At 47.0% G+C, this 18775-nt stretch overlaps 1 protein-coding gene across 1 annotated transcript in view; it reads right to left on the reverse strand.

The window, feature by feature from the left end:
* Nucleotides 1–216: 216 nt before the first annotated feature.
* FBLN7 (fibulin 7) overlaps nt 217–18775 on the reverse strand; it is a 34441-nt gene continuing 15882 nt past the window's right edge. Inside the window, exons 3-8 of the mRNA XM_073339906.2 lie at nt 13339–13509; nt 7857–7982; nt 7207–7344; nt 5082–5219; nt 2376–2514; nt 217–982 (exon numbers count right to left, since the gene is read on the reverse strand). Coding sequence (XP_073196007.1) covers nt 610–982; nt 2376–2514; nt 5082–5219; nt 7207–7344; nt 7857–7982; nt 13339–13509 — 1085 coding nt within the window. The 3' untranslated portion in view covers nt 217–609. The remainder of the gene's footprint in view (nt 983–2375; nt 2515–5081; nt 5220–7206; nt 7345–7856; nt 7983–13338; nt 13510–18775) is intronic.

The raw sequence follows: 18775 nt of genomic DNA on the forward strand, positions 1-18775 counted from the left end.
TCACACTAGCCCGGTTTTCAATTGGTGGGGAGGTGTCACTGATGGCTGCGGGGCACGCGGCCTGCTGCTAGTCTGACGGCAGGGCGGGGCGGCTTTCTGGGCGGGCGCAGCTGCTGGAGCGCATATGATGTCATTCACACTTCACTGGCTGCTTTCCATGTCCTGGCTGGTTTTACACTCACGGAGACGGAGCGGACAAATCAACCTGAAATCTGATGGAAGGATATTTACCCTATGGAGGTTTATATAGGCTATAATCTGGATTTCATTGCTACATCTCTGTTACTGTGATTAGGGTTCCTGGAGGCATGTGCTACAGAAGATGTTGAGAAGCAAAGTCAGAAGTGTCCGGAGTCAAAACTTCCCAAGAACAAGTGAGTCTGAGATTATTGCAAGCCCCATCCTGGCATTGCCAGAGTAATGTGGTTTGTCTTGTCTCTCAGCACTGGGCTTTTAAGGTCCTGTTTTGTAGAACTGCTGCAGTGCCGTGGCCTTTCATCATTTCGAAAGGAAGGAATTTCGTTCGAGTCAGTGCTGAAAGAAAGCGAGAGATGAACAGGAACAGTCCTTGCGGCTGTTTATTTGCTGACTTGCAGAAATTGTGTCTCTTTAAAACTCATAGGGAGACACGAACACTGTGATCTTGGAGACATGCTTCGCCTGGAAGGTGCGATCCAGATACTCAGACATGTCCACCTCCACCTCGATGGTCTGGGGTCCTTTAAGGCTTTGCACAAGGATCAGTTCTCCTGTCTGACGGTCGGAGCGCTGCATCACGAAATGCCCTCGGTTGTTGCCCCCAATAATCCCAAAGCGCAGGCTGTCAGGCCCAGGCCGTCCTGGGGCGGAGGCAGTTGCCATGCGGAAGAGAGGGGTGGGGGTTATTAGGTTGGAAGGCAGAGGGAGATAATGGAAGGAGATGGACTTCGGGGCATGATGGCACAATCTGCTGTCCATTGGGCAGGGGTTGCGTTCACATTGGCTAGCAATGAAAGAAAGAACAAGGGTTAAGGTAATCCTGGAAGCGGGAAAAGCCTGTGCACTTAAGTTGTTGTGGTTGGGCCATTGTGTTCTGTTCTGTTTCTGATGCGCCATTAACGATCATGGGAAGAACTGTCACGTTTATTGCCCACCCATTTCCTAAAGCACCTTCCCCAAAGTAGCCTGGTGATAAAGCAGCGCTCACATACGAACCCCGCAAGCCCCAGGAGACTCACGGCCCTAGTGATCTGAGGCAGCACCTTCATGGCTTGGATTCCTGAAAAGTAGCAGACCAGGGGCCAAATTCTGTTCTTAGTTACACCAATGTAAGTCTATGGGATCTCCACTGAAGTCAATGAAATGAGTTTGGATTTATACCTCTGTAACAGACAGAAACTGGCCCGCCAGCCACTGAACTAGGGCCCCCCAGCCTAGAAGCACGAGCCTCTCCGGGTATGTCTACACGAGAGGTGGGAGCCAGCCTCCCAGCCTGGGGAGGCAGATTGTACTAGTGGGGCTTGGGCTAGGTGTGTGGACATTGTGGTACTAGCAGAGGCTCAGGCTAGCCACCTGAGCTTAGGCCCCCCCCATCCTGCCTGCTGGGACTGAGCTCCAGGGAGTAGCCCAGGCTTGCACCACGATAGCCATGCTGCTATTCTGAGTGCGCCAGCTTGAGCAGAGCTAGCAGGAGTCTGTCTCCCCAGGCGCGAGGCCCGTTCCCAGCTGTAGCTTAGACAGAGCTGAAGAGAGTGGGAGATAGAACGCCAGGCTCTGTAGCTGGGGCTGTAGCAGCCATCCGGTGTGGCTCAGACACGGCAGGGGACATGAAACCCATGTTGGCCAGTGGGTCACACACAGATCTCTCAGTCACGCCTGGAGGAGACCAAGGCATTAAGAAGGGCTGGGTATTGCTGCTGAGATCTGCTAGGTGAAGCTGAGGGTGGAAACCAGGGAAATCAATGGGAATTTTGCCATTGACATCAGCAGGGCCAAGATTTCACCTGGAGAATGGTATTTAACCCTATATTCATTGATGATATGGCCCGAAGGAGCCATTGTGAGTGACCATCTAGGTTGTCTTCTTGTCTAGCACAGGCCATAGGATCTCCCTGAATGAATTCCTGTTTGAACTAGTGCACCCCTCTGCAAGATGCTCCCCAATTTTGGATTTAGCCAAATGAAGAATTGAACTAACTTCCAGCCGAACAACCTGGGAAGGGAGTTTTTCTCCTCAGAGGAGCCCTGTCCTCGGTGGTGACAGTGATCTCCCCAAAGCAGGCCTGTTTTAACACTGTCGTTCAAAAAGGTAAATACCCCGTCGAGCTTTTCAGCCATGGGCTGTTTTCTCTGGCGTTGCCAGGGGGTCGATTCTCTTGCAGTCCCCTACTACTCACAATGGCGACGTTTTCACATAGCTGGCATTGCCGCTGGGCCGAGGGCACTCGGCGCTGACGCACTGGAAGCCTCCTCCTGTGTTAATGCACGTCATGCCCCTGGTGCAGTTGTGCTGGGACAGGCTGCATTCGTCTATATCTGCAAAACAGCGAGATTCGAACAGAAAGCGCCAGAGGAAACCACTCGAAGTGCAGAAAAGTGACCATCGGTTGGCACTGAGGGCCTAACATGGCCGCCGACCTTCAGCGACTCCTATAAAACATGCTCCCTTTTACGAAGAGAAAGAAGGGGTCATTTTTTTAGAGTAAATTTGCCCTTGGAAGACTTCCCGCAGCAGTGCGACTCCGCCCTGTTTGCGTGGTCAGAGACATTCCAACTCCCCTCGCGTTAGATCTGCCTCATTAGAAACAATTGTAATGAACGTTAAATGTTGTTTTACTGAGCTGGAAGGGTTAACACTGATTTACTCCATTATCACTCACTCTTGTCCACCTACATTTCATCTCGTTACTGGGGAGATTTGAGTTTTTGGCTCAGAGGCTGCTCTTGTCTCCTTTTAGCCTATTACCATCAGAACAGCTTCTAAAGTGGTTAAATGGTTAAATATAAGGAAGAAAACATGATAGTAGCAATTTTCACCTGATCCCTCTTCCTCTCTTTACCTCGCAGTCAGCACCTTCTAAATACACATCCCCCGTCTCCAGCAAAGTGAGTTGAAAAAAAAAATCTAATGAAAATCAGACTTGATGGAAACACTAGCATTCTCCATCTCTTCCTTTCTTCTGTTCTTCTGGCACATCATGGGATGCTTTTTGTACTATAACCTCTGTCCGTAGATAGGTTAATCCTTGCTAGCCCAGGAAAATCAATGAAAGGTCTAAACTAGAGCAGAAAAATTAAAATCTATTTTTGCGACAAATTTCAAAATTACAGAGTGGTTTGAAACTGACCTATTTTTGTTTTGTTTTTAAAAATATGGATAGAATATCTTAATTGAAAATCTTACCAAAGCAGTATCAAAAATTGTATGTTTTCAGTAACTGCTCCTCCCCCCTCCCCAAAAAAAATTAAAAGGCACTAAATTTTTCACAAAAAAACACCACGTTTTGACAAAACTGATGCTTTTTCAGAATAAATTTTTGAAAAAAGGCTATTCTTTGAGGAAACTCTGTTCACACAAACAATTTCAACCAGGTCGAGTCAAATCTTTTAAAATAACCAGCCATGTTTTTCTCTTGTGAATTCAAATTGGAACAGGTGCAGAGAAGGGCTACGTGGATGATCAGTGGAATGGAGGGCCTGTTTTATGAGAGGAGGCAGAAAGAACGTAGCCAAGCAAATTGGAGTCTGAGAGGGGTTCTGATCACTCTCGCTATAAGCACATCCAGGGGGGTAAATACTAGGGAGGGTGAGGAGCAATTTAAGCTAAAGGAAAATGTTGGCACAAGAACAAATGGGGATAAACTGGCCATGAATAAATATAGGCTGGAAATTGGAAGGAGGGGTTATAGCCCAGTGTAGACAGTGCTAGGTTGATGGAAGAATCCTTCTTTCAATCTAGCTACCTCCTCTCGGGCAGGTGGGTTAACTATGCAGATGGGAGAACCCTTCCCGTCGGCACCAGCTGCGTCTACACTACAGGGTTTCAAGTGGAGCGAAGCCCTTTCACTTGACCTGCCAACTGCTGTGATGGGATGAACAGCTGGTCCTGGCAGGGGCTGGGAGGGAGGGGCAGGAGTTAACCGGGGGAGCTACCGGCAGATGGGAGGCGCTGGCAGGGGAGGAGGGCAGCTTGGCTGCCGGTGGGTGCTAAGCACCCACTTGTTTTTTTCCATGGATGCTCTGGCCCTGGAGCACCCTCAGAGTCGGTGCTTAGGCCCCGGAGCATTGAAAAATCATGAGCCAGACCACAAAAATACTCCTTTGAACTTGGTTTCTTTTTATGACCCTCCTGGGTTTTGAGCTATTAGAATCACGCTTCCCTCGCTTTTCTCCACAGCAAGGAGGGCCAGACCCTGACTTCTGTGTAAAGAGCAGCGGGGATTCTCACCAAGCCACCTGATGCCTGGAGCTGGGGCTTTCAGAAAAACGCCTAATATTGCAAGACTCATGATAAAATCGGGAGAGCTGGAAGCACCAAGGCCTTGACTCAACAAAGCACAGTTTGAGTGGGGAAAATCCCACTGCCACTCCCTTTTACCTCTCTCCCCCACTTTTTTCCATTGGGAAAGGGTAGAAAAAGGTAAAAAATGGAAGCGAAAAGGACGTTTTTTGACCAGCTTTATTAAAGACACACCTTCCACAAGATTCAGGAATGCGTCCATTTTGACGAAATTCCACCTGGTTTCCTGGCAGCTCACCTGCTGGCTCCTCACCAGTCGGCCTTGGAGGCTGAAGCCCCAGCTCCCAGGCTCACTGATCCTTGGCAGCCTGGAATTACCACTCTCCACCCAGCTCTAACAATGGATACAGACAGGGTAAAATCCTGGAGTCAACTACACCATGTGAAGATTTCAGCCCAGTGAAGTCAATGGGAGTCTTCCTATCTATAAAATCTCTGCACACATTCGGCTGGACCCAGCAGGTCTTTGAGACAGGAAGTTACACATGAAATCAGAAAATAATACAGCTTCTGCAAACGTACTTTCGTTTCCTGCAGCAGGCCACGGACTGCCATGCCTAGCTATCCGAGAGCGCTGGCTCACCTTCACAGCTTTTCCCGTCTCCGAGGAGCTTGTATCCACTGGGGCAGGAGCAGCGGTAAGAGCCAGGAACGTTGACACAGGCGTGCATGCACAGACGTGGGGCTCCCTCCAGCTTGTAAACCTCACACTCATTTACATCTGCAGAGGAAACACACTGTCCCATACAACGCAGACCCTGAACAAAAGGGTCCATCCCAGCAAAGAATTCCTGCTGACAATCATTTTGCTCTTTGCCAGGACAAGAGCACCCGGGAATAGCAGCAAACTGCTTGTTTCCTCCCAAGAGTGGCCAGGAGTGGACCACCATGGAGAACCTAGTGAAACTGCAAAGGCACAATGTTACCAAGCAAAGATATTTCTGTGCTTAGTGGTGTGTGGGATGAAATCTGACTCACCCCTGCTTTGGGGCCGGCTGGCTTGATTCTAGCCCACACTATACGACAATACGAGCGAGCAGTACGCAGGCCACGGGCCATGCAAAATGTGCACGCAAACTGGACTAGTATTTCCTTAACAAAAGGGCCAGTGTGCTGGGTTTTGCAAGTTATGGAGTTCTTGGGATGCCCCCAATTGCAATAGTCATAACTAGATTAGCTGGGTTTAAAATGCTTGGCATTTATCCAGTCCCTTTTATCCACAGACCACAACGCACTGATTTACAGATTCTAAGCAAATAGTAGGGCGATGGTAATTTATTTTTGATCTCAAAAATGTATTTTGGGTTCCTGGTGAGTTTCCAGGAGGTTCTGGCTGTCCCCAGTTTGGGTGTCCATGCCTTAGCCAATTGAAATGGCAATGCAGTGATTTACAGTAGGTAGAATGCACTGTAATTTCCACTCTGCTTGCAAAAAAATGCCAGGAGATCTTAAATGGCTACAAAGACCTTGATTGTGTGTCTGAGCCAAAAGATGGCACCACCAGAAGCACAGAGTCTCTGAACAGCATGTTGGGACACTGGTCCCATACTGACTCAGAGGGAAAATGTCATCTCCTGAAGCGCCTGGATTCTCCTCAGCGGTCTCCTGTCCAAGTACTGTCTCCAAGCACCTTCATTTATGAAATGAGACCAGAGCACAGACCTAGGTGGAGATCATAGCTTCAGCACATAGCTCAGTGCAATGTTAAAAAAAAAATAGAAATAAGGCAAAAGAGATGTCTCCGAGCAAAAAGAAAGGAGGGAAAATGTTCCCGCCATGTGAAAGAGCACCGCCGGGATATCTGGAGGCACTGGGGAATGGAGCCCATCCAGCCCACATGTTGTTAAGCCAGATCACCCAGGACTTTCAGAAGTGACTAGGGATTGGAGGAGCCTCCATTTTTGGGTACCCATCTTGAGACACCTTAAAGGAGCCTGATGTGCAGAACACGCTGGAGCACCTGCCCTCCGAACACCAGGGCCCTCAAAGGTGTCTCGAGTGCAGCACCCCCCCAGGGAGGCACCCCAAATCACCAGTCACGTCTGAATACTGGCTAGTGACATTCTAGAGCTTCTAGGAGGTCCAGGGATGGGTTCCTCCCCTACCATAAGGCGCTGAATAGAAATGTACAGAGTCTTGTGCCATATTCTTGCCATGATGCAATCTATACAGTTAAAGGAAAAAGGCAGCTCTGTTGAGCAACTAGAGTCAATAAGGCCAGTTCAATACCAGCTAGATACCAGCCATCAGCAAACAGAACAGTCAGGCCATGTCGACACAACACACCTTTTAGCGACACAGCTGTGCTGCGACAGCCGTGCCGCTAGCAGGCACGCAGTGTAGCCGCTGTTTGTCAGCGGGAGAGAGCTCTCCCGCCGACAGAAACCTTCCACCCCCCGAGAGCAGAAGTAGCTTTGTCGGCAGGAGCGCCCTCCTGCTGACACAGCGCTGTTCAAGCAGGCGCTTTTCGTCGGCAAAACTTTTGTCGTTTGTGGGGGGTGTTTTTTCACACTCCTAAACGACAAACGTTTTGCTGACGAAAGTCCAGCGTAGACAAAGCCTTAGCCTCTTCCAAGCAGCCCTCTCCATGGCAATCATCCATAAAAGCTGCTGCAGCTAATGAATATTCAGCTGCTTAGATGTGCTGTGTGTGCATTGGGCAGCAGATTGGTGAAAGCTGCCGGTGGATATTTCTGCTCATCTCCTACCCTGACATATGCTGTTGTCGGCCGTGCCGCTCATGTGGAAGCCGGCTTCGCAGCTGCAGTGTTGGGTCCTGTCGATTTTGGCACAGCGTGGCTTGCGACTGAAAGCTGGGTCGTTTGTAACACTCCATGCAGGTGGGGCTAAAAGAGAGAAGACAGGAAACTTTAAAGTGCTTCTTGGACACCTGGCTCACAGGCCTGCAGTAACGTTTTCAAAAGTACCTAAATCACTTAGGAGTCTCAGTCCCATTTTCAAATGCAACTTAAGCACTTAGGCCTAGATCTTTAAAGGCCCTTTTGAAAATTCCACTAGATGCCTCTATGCATCTTTTGGCACCCAAATACTTTTAAAAATCTCGCCCCGAGGAGCTTAAGTCTTATTGAAAATCACTGGGAATTATACTTTGACATTTTTTCTCCTCCTTGATGAGATAGGGTCAGATTTTTGAAAGTGCACAGTCTTTGGAAACGCAGGTGCAAGGACTCTCCTTTTGTTCAGTGTTTGTACAGCGCCCTGAACAATGGGAGTGGGCCTCTCAGTGCTACCACATTGGAAGGCTGATATCTGAGAATGGGCAGGGGCTTCTGCCTTGTAATTCGTTGTCTGCCTTGCTCGAGTCTCTTTCTCTTTCACACCTCACCAGGTTACATACCTGTTTGTGACTGGTACTGGCAGTTCTCACCAGTCCACCCTTGAGAACAAATGCACTTGTACTGGTTTATTCCATCCACACAAGTTCCACCATTCTGGCAGGGATTGCTCGAGCATTTGCTGATCACTAAGGGGAAAAAACATTTTTAAAAAACAAACTACACTGGCTCTATCTTTCCTAATGTAAGGCGTGACCTTGCTGTCCTTCAATGGATGTCAGTGGGAGCTTTGCCTGAGTAAGGACTGCACGATCAAGCCCATAATTTTAATAATGCATGAACTATAATAATAATACATTTGAATCAGGATTTTAAAAATGGGTGCTGACATTTAGGCTCCGAAGATCTCCATAAATGTTAATGGGGGGTGCTGGGTGATAAGCGCTTTTGAAAAGGAAGGATTTAGGAGCCTAGAACAGGGATTTAGGAGCTTAAGTTGAGGTTCCCCCCACCATTTTTTAAAATCTTGGCCTTAATTTTTAAGCACGCCTTTCCTTGCCAAGCCACATTGTGAGTGCCCCACATGACTACCCACAGAGTAGCTTGATGGCTTTAGCGCCGTGACCATTCTGTTTGTTCGGCTGTTTCAGGTCAGGAGGTGTATTTCTGCCGGTGCAGCTTGTCTAACTGTATCTCCAAAGTAAGAAACCTCCCAAAGGATCTTTTCAAATCATTTTTATTAGCAAGCAACCCCTTTGCTATGACTGGCCCCATCTTTTGCAGAATCAGTCTAAAAGCTATCGTAAACGGTCAAACAACACAGACCACAGAACCCCGCGCAGTTAGTCACACCTCCACCCCAGGATCATGTTGGCCTAAGTTGGGACAACCCCCAGCTTTGGAAACAACAAAGAGTTCAACAGGACAGATGCAGCCTGAAGTACTTACTGAGTTTGGTCTGAATACTCCCAAAGTCCTGTTCACCTAAGCCATATTTTCATCCCTGCCCAGCATATTCTCTTCCTAACTCATTAGTTCAAAGGAGTGGCAGTGAAGAAGCAGGCGATGAATGCCGCATGGCTAGCAATTCCTAAGCACATGCCAACAGCCGAGCTTGCTTGGTCATCAATAGCATATTCTAAATATTTCAGGACTGCTAGAGCGTGAAGTTATTGACCAAGACGTGAGAGAGCATTAACCGACCTCTTCCTTGAATTTGCTGCCAGCAGAGATCCAAATTTCTCATCTCGCTTGCTCTCTGCAGTGATTGTGTGCAGTGGGCCGCACTAATACCTGGCCTACAAGCTGCGGGGGGAGACAACATGTCCCGAAGTGGAATGCACGACAGTCGCTGCACAGGTGTTCAGCAAAGGAATGCAGGGTTTCATTGGTTGCCAAGCATTTTCATGTCAAGGAAGGCTACATAAAGCCTCCTTTATTTCTCATCTACATACCAAGCCTGGGAAGATTAAATGGCTCTCTGTCCTTATCCCCAGCTCATTCTATTCTCTTTCTACAGACAGTCCAGGCTGTCAGCTTATCTAGTATGGCTGAGTTCATCTCTTTAGACACTTCATAATAGACTGCTACAGCACTCTGTGATTTCAGCAATGCAGGGGGTATATGTTGGGAGCTTAATAGTCCATTAGCATTTCAGACAATGTGGTGGAATTTCCTTAAACAAACAACACTTTCAACCTGCAGAGCTCCAAGCTATTTAAACCTTGTGAGCCCCATTGCGTGAATGTCAACTACCCAGGCTATAAAAAGTATATTGGCCATAGGGGACCATTTTAGGATCCAAAAGACTGATACAAACATAGGCTTTATCCAGAACAAATACATGATGTGTCTCACGTGGCATCAAACCTAAATACACGCCTGACTTTAAATTAACACTCAAATTCAATCCTTCCCTGCGAATTGCCAGGCATGGAAGGGCTGGTACTAAAAAGACTCACGCATAGCAGGTGGCAGGGGTTATTTTTCAAACTCTCTCCCATGACTCTGCTCTGAGCTTGAGCTCCCCCAGCGAGCCACTCCACATGCCAGCCGGGGTGAGTTCTGTGGGAAGTTTCTGAGGTGGACAAACTCCTTATAAGCTTAATGACAAAATCAAAGGCTCTATATGATACGAGATGGCTCGCTCTCTTAGCAAAAGGAGAACACAGATTTCTCAGTGGGAGGCACCAAAGATCCCTAAAGATCAGCTGGGGGAGCAGTGCAGTCATAGTGACTTTGTGATTCTGAAGTGTTTGCTTATAGGTGTTGCTGGGCCGTAATTCATCTTCTGATTGTGTATAGCCTTGTAGGATTGTTTTAAAACCAGTGAACACTTTATAAGCAAAGCAGGTGCCCATGTTCACAGCCCTCCAACTTTAAACAGTTCATGTTGCTTTAAAGATAGTTTATTATCAGGATCATTTACTTTACGCTTGGCCAAGAGTTTGGTTTTAGCAGGCCTGTGAGGCTCTGCTCTCTTTCTCAGCTTATCTTTGGGGTTCCTGGGGAGCTTGGGTTTTGGGTTTTCATTTTTTTTAAGAACTCTTAAGCCCATGCCTAAAAGAGCATAATTACTAGTAATACTTAGTGCTTCTCTGGAACTTCTCATCAGTAGATTTCAAAACACTTTACAAAGGAAATCAGTATAATTATTCCCATTTTACAGATAGGGAAACCAAGGCAGAGGGCGATGCAGTGACTCGCCCACATTGACTCAGCCAGTCAGTGGCGGAGCTGGAAGTAAAACAGCAGGTCCTCTGAGTCACAGCCCAGTGCTCTAACCATTAGGCAATGCTGCCTTGTATAAAGATGGAAATATCCAAATCAGGGCAAGCATGTTTCTGCCATTCTAGGTTAAAACTCTGAATATAGAGCAGCCAATGTAAGTTCATTGGCTTCCTGGCTGAAGCATCCATGTTAGGAGTGGTTCAGTGGGAGGTTTATCTAGCATAAATCATTCTTCTCCCATAGGTGTTTCTTAATGGGGAATCTTTGGCAGGTCCATGTGCATTAAGTGAAAGCAGATGTCAGTGTCTTGTGATCGACTCGTGCACAGTTTCTAGAAATGCTGTTCAACAGCGTTTCTTTGGAATGATTCAAAATGTTGCATTCCAAAGGGAACAAAGCCCAGCGCAGCTCTGGGAATGACAAGGGCAAGGGATAGGGTGACCAGATGTTCCGTTTTTATAGGGACGGTCCCGTTTTTTGGGACTTTTTCTTATATAGGCGCCTATTACCCCCAACCCAGTTTTTCACAGTTGCTATCTGGTCACCCTCGCAAGGGAGCGATGTTGACTGCTTCAGGAGGGATTCCAGGGTGGGTTACTGTGAAGAGCTGCCAATATTTTAACAAAGAACCCCTCCGAAATGTTCCCTCTTTCTCTGTGATCAGGCTGACGTGCCAGAGTCTGAGCAGTGCTGAGAAGAAATATGCATGAGGCACTGAGCAATCCTGGGTATCTTCCTCAGGGGAAAGGTTTTTAAAAGAGCTGCCTTTTGGTGCGATCTGGGCCTTTCCCAATGCAAAGCATGTGATGGTGAGATGTGTTTCCCAGTGCCCCAAGTGGTCAAAAATCGTGAGTTAGGGCTTCAAAAATCATAAGAGTGGTTTAAAAAATCATGAGGTTAAAAAAAAAATCCCTAATACATTTTGGGTTCTTTTTATTTAACCTCTAGTTTCCGAGCCTTCGGGGGACACTTGGGAGGCATTTCCAAATTTTTCTCCCTAACCAGGGGAGCATCTGGTTCTCTGCAGTGGAGGAGCCCTTGCATAAATTACATGTGGGCCTTCCCCAGCGCCACAGTGATTCTCCATTCCCACCTGGCAAACAGCCCTGGCTCCACGGGCTCACGCGTGCTACTTTGGAGGGTCAATCTTGAAAAACACTTGGTGCCAGAGGACAAACTGGTATAAAAGTGCCCTTGCAAACTAGCGCCTCCCACCTGTGCCACATCCCTGAAATACACAGTGTTTTAACAGGAAGAATAACCAGTATCCTTGAAATGAGAGACATGTTACATGACAATGCATTATGCCAATTTTAAACGGGTGTAAATTGGATCAGAATTTGGCTCAAAAGGAAGACGAGAGCATGGATCCTGCTGGTAGAAAGCTCAGATGTCGTTACAATAACGTATCTGTGAATTAGAAATATACATGGGAGAGCAACAGTTTCAAAGTAAATGTATTCTCCAGCCATTGCACGTAGAGAGGGTCTTTCAGCTGAGGCTCTCCCTGTGGGTGTGTCATCTCCCCATTATATAGAGGAGGGAACAGAGCCATAGAGACGTTAAACGAGCTGCACAGAGTCACAAAATGACTGAGTGGCAGAGAGCTGGGAACAGAACCTGCGACCCCACACTAAGAACAGTGCCCCTGAGCGCAGGAGTGCTGCATCGGGGCAAAGTCTTTCTTTGCGCTGCATGGCAATTTGTGGGGATTGTATTTCTGCTGAGTTACTTCGGTGGTCAGAGCGCCACAGTGGGCGCTGTAGGCTTTGAATACTAGTTTCAATCAGTCTTGTGGTTTTGGAAAACATACTTTGAAAAAAAAAACAAAAAATCCTTTTTTGTGCAACCGCATTAAACCAAATGCCTGCTAACCACCACGAAACATATTTCTGCCCAGGAAATTATTTTTAATAGAGGTAATTAGATATAATTTTCTTGTTTGCCAATTCGAATCAATCACATGTTGGACAGAAAGGCAGCCGTCCAAATAAGCATCTGAGGGGAATTATTATGAATGTGATGCGCCAGCTGCTTCAGACCCTTATATTTATTGTTATGAAATAAACTGTCTATTAAGGAGTTGGTTTTGTGCTCAGAGCTTCAGCCCTGAGCACAATAAATGAAACTCACATGGACTCAGGACGAGAAAAGTGGAACAGATGCGAGGTTCACTGTTAGAGCCTGGGACCCCTGTTACGCAGAGCTGGAAACCAGCCGAACTACTCGTACACAACGCAACGTCCCCAACCATTATTATTCAATGCTGAAGAGGGGGACACACTGAATGACTTTTCCAGCTCAGTGGAGACTGTCCAAGCACAGCTCCAAATGCATGGGCTTGCTGAGACCTGCAAAGGCCAGCTGTGAGTTCTGCAGGCAGGAGAGGACCAGCTGTGGCATCTCCACATCTCCTGTCCCTGGGGAGTTGGTATTTGTAAAGAACAGAACATCACTAAGCTAAATGCCGAGGTCACAGGACCAGCCCGTAAAGAGCGTAAGGTTGCTAAGATTCAGGAGAAGAATCCTTAATGGATAAAACAACCCCTCCCCCCCTCATTACCACTCTTACTATGCAAGAAGCTGAAGTTGGGGAGATAACTGACAAGCCAAGGGGAAGCAATAGCATCAAAGAGAACCCAGGCTATGCATTAGTCTTTCCTGCACACCAACCATCCACACTAACGAGTTATGACACTTTACAGTAGGGTAGCTATACTGGTTTTGTTCTCTAACCATGGCATGCATGGGCCTGTGCAGTGACATGAAGATGGGCTCACACACTCAAACCAAGGGCATGAAAAGGCAAAGTACCTTTGCACCGCGGTGCTTCTCCAGTCCAGCTGCCATTTGCCTGACACACTCGGGTGCTGGAACCAGTGAGCTGAAAACCAGGTTCACAGGTGAAATGGACTTCATGGTCCACAAAGTACTTGGTACCAAATCTTCTGCCATCCACAGGGGCATCCAGTGCAGGGCAGGACACTGCAAAAGCACAGTGGGAAATGCTGACGTTAAATACTCAGTATGCTAACCACCCCTGGAGTACTCGGACAGCCAGCTGGCTTACAGTCTTCTGCCTCTCAGCTCAGTATTGTTCCCATGGAGTAACAAAGCGACCACCTCGGACAGCCTGAGCAATTGTGGAAACCTACAGCATAGTTTCTAGATTAGTTAGGCAAGATGCCTTTTTCAGGATCAACAGAGATATCACTGAGGTAGTTGTTACCCTGGGGTGTTGGTCAAGCCATGGCATGCCTCCTGTGTTTAAATAGTGAAAGACCTAGAATCTGACATGGATCCTCACAAAGGAGAATTTTATGAAGAACAGGCCAGATACTAAGACCTTTATTCATAGCGAGCGATATTTGAGGCTGGAAGTGGTTCCATTGACTTCAGTAGGGTTACTCTCAAAGTAAGGCATTATTCAACTAGACAAAGGCCCTCAGAATCTGCCCCCAAAATACACAGTTTATTTTACATTAGGTATGAAATAATCAACAGAGAAAAAGTGTATGAAACATCAGCTGGCAGAGCCCACTCCTCCAGATGCTGTCTTCTGACTGAAAGCAAAAAAGAAAAGTGAAGTATTGACATTTACAAAAAATCCACAAACCACACGAGGAGAGTGAAATAGCTGTACCATTAAAGAATGCTCTGTCCTCAGCAAAGAAAATCAGCACATCAATAATAGATTGGCGTTCAGAGCCCGCTGGCCTATTTCATGACAGAATTATCTTAGTGCCCCGACGGTTAGTCATGTAGGAAAGGAAAGAAAGAATGAGCTGATACCTCGCAACGGAAGACTCCATGACATCCCTACTTGTACTGTCTGGGAGGTCCCTGCTCTGAGTAGCCATTGGCTGGATGAAGCATTTGATAACACGCAATTGTAAAAATTGCCTTATGGTTACACACTCTGGGCCAAATCTTCTGCTGGAGTAAACCGGTGCCGCACCCTTGAAGTCAGTTTAGAGCAGCAGCAAATCTGGCCATCTTTCTGTTTTACATGAAGCTGCTTCACTTTCCCCAGAGTGAGAAACGCGTCTGTGCGGTGAGTAAAACGCCCCCTTGCTAGATGCCAAAAAAGCACCTCTTAAGCAGGGGCTGTAGAGCGCCACGTAGCGTGGTGGGGCAGAGATTCCCCCCAACCCTCCCCTTGCTGTTTCACGTGCCTCTTCCCCAGCGGTCTGACTCCCCCGGCCCATGAGCCCTACACCCACCCCCTCCAAATCCGCGTGGTGCTGCCACCCTGCGTGCCAGGTCGCAACCTCACTCTCTTAACTTTGGCCTGCCGGCACTGCTGTCATGACAGCGCAGGGTCGCAGCACCACTCAGATGCGGCCTGTCCAAAAAGCGGTTGGCCCATGGCCTGAGAGGCCCCTCTGGCTCTGCGGCCTATACTTTTGAGGACCTGATCCTGCCAACGCTACAGGGTGTAATGCTTCCTGCCACTGACTCCAATAGGCAGGGGATCTCACACCTGCACAAACTGTGTGAAAAGTTTAGGTTGCCATGTCAAGCAATCAACAGTCACAAGTGTCAGATCTACGGAGGCCCATGCAAGCTTCATTCAGCCTCCTTGTGTGTCCAACCTGCCCACTGAACGAGGCAGGGATCCAGTGTGTGAGCCCATAATGAAGGGCCGTACCCGAATGCATGGTGATGCCAACAGCGCCAGCCCCCATGGAGCGGCTCAATATTCCAGTGCCCTAGCTCCGGTGCTTTATGTAAACGTGCCCCCCCTTGAATGCCTCCCTGTTGCAAGTCCAGGGCAGCAGCAAGAGGGACTGTGGCAGGGGCTGGTTTGTGTCACCGCCGTTAATGTTTCAAACGGCTGGTAAAAGGTGAGATGGTTTCGAAGGCTCACCCAGCACCTGCGGAGTGGGGTTCTCCAAGGGCGCCACCCCAGCCGGGTGACAGGCATTGGGAGGCCATTCCAGGCAGAGGGGCAGCAGCGCAGAAGGTAAAGCGGTCTGTGAATGAAAGGTCTATTGTTGTACCATCAGCAGAGCAGAGGGTGGGGGAACCTGAGTGGGGCGGGGTTTGCAGGCTCCCAGAGGCGAGTCAGCTCTGGAGAAAGGCTACTGGGATTTCTTGAGTGTGCGTTCCAGCCCGTCAGTTTGACTTCGTTCACTGTTCCATTGTTTTATTAGCATCACAGGGCAGCAGTGAATTGTATTCGGCATTCTCAGAAATGTTCTCAGACACTCTTCACCCGCAGTGGCAAAGCTCCCAGATAACACTCAGCCAGCTCTCGGAGATAAGGCCAGCTATCCGAATCTTCACCTGCGTTGTGAAGCTGTTTGGCCAAAGGCACTTCTGCTAAGTCAAAGCTCTTGGTTCTGGGTATGCCATTTAGTGCACTATCAATTCTGTTACATTACAGCAATGTCAGATAAGAAAGTGAATCAGTAACATCCAAACGATACCATGAAACTGAAAAGGAAACCATAGGGCTTTTCATTTACACCTTGCCATTTGGATGTGCATTCTACTTACAATAGATGACATGCCCTGTCTGCTCGTGCCTGGGCCAAACAACACCCAGAAAAGAACCCTGCAGTGGAAGAGAGATGGACAGTGACTGGCAAAAGTTAGAACAGAGGGGTAACATTTGCCAGGAACATCCTTTGACAGTTTAATTTCAGTGCGAGCTGGATTGAACCTAATGTGAGACTTTCCATGGATGTCTGGGAGATCAGAATTAGTGCTATGTTGGAGTTGTTTCAGAGCTCACCATAAGGGCTTCTGAAAGCAGCTTGTTGGCTGAGTTGATAAAATGACCACATTTTGACCATACATGTACAGATCACGTCTCTCATGGAAATGCCGTTGTGAGAGACTTTCATTCTGTGCATACTGCTGCTCTGTAGGTGAAAGAGACTTTGACGCAAAAGGTACAGGCTATTCATCCGGTAGCAGGGTAGCTTCCAATTCCATCTCATTGTCGTGAGTTAGGAAAAGAACCTAAGTCTCCTGGCTCAGAACAATTGTTGTACACGCTTCCCTAGAAAGTTTAATCATATGAGACTGCATTGGAAGGACCTGATTCTCCACTCCCTAGCTCCTTGGGGAGACATTTGCACTGTGCAAATGAGGTGCAAGGCACCTCATAGATTTCAAGGTAGGAAGGTCCATTATGATAATCTACTCTGACCTCCAGCATCGCCCAGGCCAGAGAAGTTTGCCCAGTGACTCCTGCATCCAGCCCAATAACTTGAGTCTGAGCTACAGTGATTTTTTTAGACAGACATCCAGGTTTGATTTACATACTGCAGGTGACGTAAGTTGTTCCTGTGGTTAATTCCCATTCTGTGTTAAAAATGTGTACCTTATCTCTAGCCGCATTTAATTTAGCTTGAGCTCCAGCCATTAGGTCTTGTTGGATGGATGTAAGTCACAACCATGAAGATCAAGTAATAACAAAAGAATGTGAACAAAAGAACAGACATGCTGGGTCAGACCAATGGTCCATCTAGCCCAGTATCCCATCCTCCAACAGTGGCCAGTGCCAGATGCTCAGAGGGAACAAACTGAACAGGGCAATTAGTGAGTGATCCATCACCTGTCATCCAGTCCCAGCTTCTTGCAGTCAAAGGTTTAGGGACACCCAGAGCATGACCTTCCGTCCCTGATCATCTTGGCTAATAGCCATTGATGGACCTATCCTCCATGAACTTATCTAATTCTCTTTTAACTCAATTATCCTTTTGGCCTTCACAACAACGAGTTCCTTCCACAGGTTGACTGTGTGCTGTGTGAAGAAGTATTTCCATATGTTTGTTTTAAACCTGCTATCTACTAATTCCATTGGGTGAGCCCACGTTTGGGTTTTATGTGAAGAGGAAAATAACACTCCTATATTACTTGTGCCACCCGGTTCATGATTTTAATACACCTCTATCCTATCCCCCCTTATTCCTCTCTTTTCTAAGGTGAACAGTCCCAGTCTTATTAATCGCTTCTTATATGGAAGCTCTTCCATGCCCCTCATCATTTTTGCTGCACTTCTGTGTACTTTTTCTAATTCAAGTATAGCTTCTTAGTTTTGCAATGGGGTGACCAAAGCTATATGCAGTATTCAAGTGTGGGCATACCATGGATATATCAAGTGATGTTTGATATTTTTGTTTTATTATCTATCCCTTTCCTAATCAGCATTTTTGACTGCCACTGCACATTGACTGGATGTTTTCAGAGAACTATTCATAATGTCTCCAAGATCTCTTTCTTGACTGGGTACAGCTAATTTAGACCCCATCATTTTCTATGTATAGTGGGGATTATGTTTTCCAATTTGCATTACTTTGCATTTATCCACATTGAATTTCATCTGCCATTTTGTTGCCTAGTCACCAGTTTAGTGAGAGCCCTTTGTAATTCTTTGCAGTCAGCTTTGGATTTGACTTGAATAATTTTGTATCTGCAAATTTTGCCACCTCACTGTTCACCCTTTTTCCAGATCATCTATGAATATGTTGAACAGCCCTGGTCCCAGTACTGATCCCGGGGGGATCCTGCTATTTACCACTTTCCATTGTGAAAACTGATCATTTATTTCTACCCTTTGTTTCCTAACTTTCAAACAGTTACTGTTCCATGATATGACCTCCCTCTTATCCCATGACAGCTTACTTTGCTGAAGAGCCTTTGGTGAGGGACCTTGTCAAAGGCTTTCTGAAAGTTCAGTACATTATATCAACTGAATCACCCTTGTCCACATGCTTTCTGACACCCTCAAAGAATTCTAATAGATTGGTGCAGCTGTGTTGACTCTTCCCCTACATATTGTGTTCATCTATGTGTCTTATAATTCTATTTCTTACTATAGTATCAACTAATTTGCCTGGTACTGAAGTTAGGCTTACCGAGCTGTAATTGCCGGGATTACTTTGGGAACTTTTTTTTTTTAAACTCGGCAGTACATTAGCTACCCTCCAGTTATCTGATACAGAGACTGATTTAAGTAATACGTTACATACCACAGTTAGTTTTTCTGCAATTTCATATCTGAGTCCCATTAGAACTCTGGGGTGAATCGCATCTGGTCCTGGTGACTTATTACCATTTAATATATCAATTTGTTCCAAACTTCCTTTACTGACACTTCAATCTGGGACAGTTCCTCACATTTGTCACCTAAAAAGAATGGCTCAGGTGTGGGAATCTCCCGCACATCTTCTGCAATGAAGAGCGATGCAAAGAATTCATTCAGCTTCTCCACAGCAGCCTTGTCTTCTATGAGTGC

Source organism: Lepidochelys kempii, chromosome 3 (genome assembly GCF_965140285.1).
Source record: "Lepidochelys kempii isolate rLepKem1 chromosome 3, rLepKem1.hap1, whole genome shotgun sequence".
Lineage (NCBI taxonomy): Eukaryota > Metazoa > Chordata > Testudines > Cheloniidae > Lepidochelys > Lepidochelys kempii.